The sequence below is a fragment of the Myotis brandtii genome, unplaced genomic scaffold, assembly GCF_000412655.1.
Source record: "Myotis brandtii unplaced genomic scaffold, ASM41265v1 scaffold83, whole genome shotgun sequence".
Taxonomy (NCBI): Eukaryota; Metazoa; Chordata; class Mammalia; order Chiroptera; family Vespertilionidae; genus Myotis; species Myotis brandtii.
In genome coordinates this window covers 2,152,406-2,156,768 of record NW_005371371.1, presented here as the reverse complement: position 1 = coordinate 2,156,768, position 4,363 = coordinate 2,152,406, and the positions used below count along the sequence as shown (strand labels likewise).

Below are 4,363 nucleotides of genomic sequence, written 5' to 3'. Positions count from 1 at the left end.
GGTTTCTGGGGTTTTGTTTAGCTTCTATATTTGCTACATAGTTGCTTAGAGTTGCAGCTGAGAGGCCGGCAAGTCAGGCGGGGAACGTTGGAGTCCGCAGTCACTGGAGCAAGCAAGCCTCCCTGTTCGCTTCAGTGCATGGCTGCCGGCCGCCATCTTGGCTGGCAGTTAATTTGCATATCGCCCTGATTAGCCAATGAGAAGGGTAGCAGATGTACGGCTAATTACCATGTTTCTCTTTTATTAGATAGGAGGATAGATATTTCTGTGGATAATTCCTAATGGGGAATGTCAGTAAGCCAGTGAAACAGATTCACTATGAAGTTTAGGGGAAATTTAACTGGTCTTTTCTTTGCTCCTCCCACTAACAGGAGCTCATCTCAGGTGAGTGGGACAGAATGCTGGCAAACAGTGTGGATTTTACTTTACATTCATACAGTTTCAGTTAAAAATTGAAAATACTACACTTCTCAACAGTGATTTTTTTCTCCTCTCCCAAATGGTTTCAGAAGGCATTTGAGGAGGAATTGACTCGACTTTTGGTTGGTGGGGTGAATATTTGGTTAAAGAAAAATTATTTCTTTTGCCTTAAAATGGCAACATTTTGGTAAAATGGTGTCTTCTGCCCTAGCTTATCCATTACTAACAGAGGCATCTTCACAGGTCTGTCTCTCTGTGCCTCAGTTTCCTCATTTGTAAAAGAAGGATAAACTTACTGCTAACGAGGAGAGGGAATCAAGATGCCTTTAATTCCTCAAGCATTTATTGAATTTCTTATTCTGTGCCAGACTCTGTTTGAGGCAATTGAGGGTTGGGGTCCAACATGGAAACATGTAGACCCTCCCTTTAAGCCATAGGAGGGAGGGATGCTGTACCACAGTCTGTGCAGGCAGAAGGTGCTGAGGTGGTCTTAGGGATATTTTGTGGGAGTTAAGTGTTCAGTATAAAGTGATGGTCTCTAATAAACCCAAAACATAGGGAACTCAGAACAACCATTGAGTGACTGGTAAGTTTAGATTCTATCTTTAACATTTCTAGCCTTTTTTTTTTTTAAGCAGTTGTGTTTATTGTTCTGGGGAATTTGAGGGAGTGGCATTCTCTAGTGTTCTTGTATTAACCAGTCATATTTATTTTTAAGCTACATATGTTCAAGTTTGAAACATGCATGGCAAACATTTTCCTGACTGCATAAACTGCTCATCCGCGGTCAGAGATGCCGTCATTAAATCTGATTTTAACAGCTCTGGATTCTTTCATGCAGCTCGTCAGGGAGCACCAGGAAAGAGCATTTCACAGTAACTGTGCATGGCAAAGGCTGCAGGCTGGGAATTCCGAGTGTGGATGGATATTCAGAAAGCTGGAAATTTTGGTGGTGGGGGTGGAGTGAGAATGGGCTTACTCCCTTAGCTCAGTGTCTCTGCCAACAGGCTCTGAGTCAGGATGGGAAGCAGTACTACGGACACCTCATCGGAGCAGAATGTGGCACATGAGGAAAGACATTGGGAGCAGAGGACCAGCCAGTTGTACTGATCCTTGCTTGAGCCTAGTTTACAGTGATTCTGTTTTGAGTTTTAATCCTGTGTTGGTTTAACGGTGTTTGGGTTGAAGGTAATTAATGTTCTCTTTGCATCTTGGGGTCTGAACATCTGTGTCCCTCTATTTTAACATTATATGTTTTGTTCAAATTTTTTTTCTACTAGTATTTTATAATACAATCAGCAAACAATATATGTCAAAGATGAAAACAAATGTAGTAAAGGTTTCCTTAAGATATTGAATATATAACTTCATTTACTTGCGATTCATAATTTTTTTCCTAAACTGCTGTAAAATCAGCAAAAATGCCTTGGCAATTTTAGCATAGTTCCTAGGATATTGGTTGGCACTCAAAGGGTTAAAGGTAAAGCTGTTTGACCATGCGGATCTGAGCCTGCTTCTGATCTTCACTTGAACTTGTGATCTGTGTCTAGTTTTTCTCAGCTGCTGAAATAATTGGAAGGATAAAAATATTGAGTGCCTTGTTTTCAAGAAAGGCCAATTAAAATTAGCTATTTAGAGGCAATTCAAATTGCCTATGAACCCAGTGTAAGATTTGTTCTATATTTAGAATACCATTTCTAAGTTATTTAATTAGTATCTAATTCAGTGTTAGAAAGATGACTGGGAAACTAAATAGGGAAATAATATGAGTCTATCAGTGGAAGGTAACAAATGGGAGATTGCTTTTCCAATTTGAGAGAAGAGATGTAATAAACTTAAGCTATGGTTGAAATGAAATATGTGTAGTTTACTAATTAATGTATTTTTCAAAAACTTTGAGATTAAGTAGACTTCCAAAATGTCTGATACATTTAAAAAATAAACTTGACATATACAACGTGTTAGTGTTGTAATTTCTGAACATCATTTGCTTACGGAAATAAAATAATGGAACCAGTGGGTAAAAATCTGTTGAGTCGACTTGGGGAAGTATTTTGGTTAATGGACTATTTTGTTTAACTCTCTGTTCTTTATATATACCAATAGATATTTACCATTCTAAGGAATTTTATTTTCCTGTTTTTCAGTTTTAAAAAGAGCATTCTCGCTGCATAAAGCACATTCAATAAAGAATATGGAAAATACTTTTCAATTGGTGAAAAATATTATACCTCCTCTAACTACCAAGAAGCACAAAGGGCAAGATGGAAGAATAGGTATAGTTGGAGGCTGTCAAGAGTAAGTGACTTGGAAAATGTTAGTATTTAAACAGTTAATCTTTATTATCTGTCTGTCTACCTACCTATCAGCCATCCAGTCAACTGCCCATTTGTCTAGTTGAACCCTCAGTAATTATTTCCAAATGTAGTCTGATATTATGACATTTGGTATTTTTCAGTGATGAACTTTAAGGTTGAATAGGAGAAAACTCTAAGGGGCCCTGATTGAGCTGTTCATTGGTGTGTGTTAATGTAAAGATTTTTTGCCTGTGGTTGGGAGATGGGACTATTTTTTCTTTTCTTATACTTTTCTCTATTGTTCAGACTTATACCATAAGCATGTATTACTTTTGTAATGAGGATAAAAACACTCAGCATCTGCTTGGTTTACTTTGTTAATTTAAAGATATTCCTGGAAGTCATTTATTAAATTGGACAGATCCTAGCTTTTTTTAAGGCCTGTTCTAGTTTTATATATTCTGCTGCTATGTTGTTTGACACGTAAAGATTTATAATTTGTCCGTGCTCGCAAATGATACCTACTGCCTTTGACTTAAATTCGACCTTGGTTAGTATTTCTGTTTCTGCTTACATTCTGTGTGCTCTTTACCTAGCCCTGTATTTTTAATGGTTTAGGTAGTTAGCTATACTTACTTTAAATAATATGTATGTAACTAGATTTTGTTTTCTTACCCGATATGACTGACTGACAGTGACTACTCTTTTGTTTTTTAATCCTCACCTGAGGAAATTTTTCCATTGATTTTTATTTATTTGTTTGTTTGTTTATTGGTTTCAGAGAGGACGGGAGAGGGAAAAAAAGTCTACTTAATCTCCTGCACGCCCCCTATTGGGGATTGAGCCGCAACCTGGGCATGTGCCCTTGACTGGAATCGAACCTAGGACCTTTCAGTCCGCAGGCCTACACTCTATCCACTGAGCCAAACCAGCTAGGGCTCCATTGATTTTTAGAGAGAGTGGAATGGAGGTGGGGGGAGACAGAGAGAAACATTGATGTGAGAGAGACACATTGATTGGTTGCCTCCTGCACACGCCACAACTGGGGTGGGGATTGAGCCTGCAATCCACGTACGTGCCCTTGACCGGTGCCCGAGTCTGGAACCAGTCTGAGGACTGGCTCTCTATCCATTGAACCAAACTGGCTAGAGCTAGACTGATTCTTTATGAGTGGGTAAGTGAATATATGGTATTCATTGTACAGATGGGCCATAATTTATTTAACCAAGTCCCTGTTGATAGGCAGTTGGTTAACTCTATCCTTTTTTTCAATTAATCTGTCTGTAGACATCCCTTTACATATCTCCTTGTATACCCATCTGGTTATAATCAAGGGAACAGTTCCTAGAAGAATTTTTACTGGAGCAGAGTACATAGACATTTTAATGTTGATAAATGTTGAAAATGGTTCTCCCAAAATTGCACTAGTGCAGCCGTGGGCAAACTACGGCCCGCGGGCCGGATCCGGCCCGTTTGAAATGAATAAAACTAAAAGAAAAAAAAAGACCGTACCCTTTTATGTAATGATGTTTACTTTGAATTTATATTAGTTCACACAAACACTCCATCCATGCTTTTGTTCCGGCCCTCCGGTCCAGTTTAAGAACCCATTGTGGCCCTCAAGTCAAAAAGTTTGCCCACCCCTG

At 38.8% G+C, this 4,363-nt stretch overlaps 1 protein-coding gene across 1 annotated transcript in view; it reads left to right on the top strand.

Annotated features, from left to right (window-relative positions):
* The first annotated feature begins 1,584 nt into the window (after positions 1–1,584).
* The window catches only part of CARKD (carbohydrate kinase domain containing), a 22,008-nt gene continuing 19,229 nt past the window's right edge, over positions 1,585–4,363 (top strand). Inside the window, exons 1-2 of the mRNA XM_005884463.2 lie at positions 1,585–1,608; positions 2,568–2,718. Of these exons, the coding sequence (XP_005884525.1) occupies positions 2,615–2,718 (104 nt within the window). The 5' untranslated portion in view covers positions 1,585–1,608; positions 2,568–2,614. The remainder of the gene's footprint in view (positions 1,609–2,567; positions 2,719–4,363) is intronic.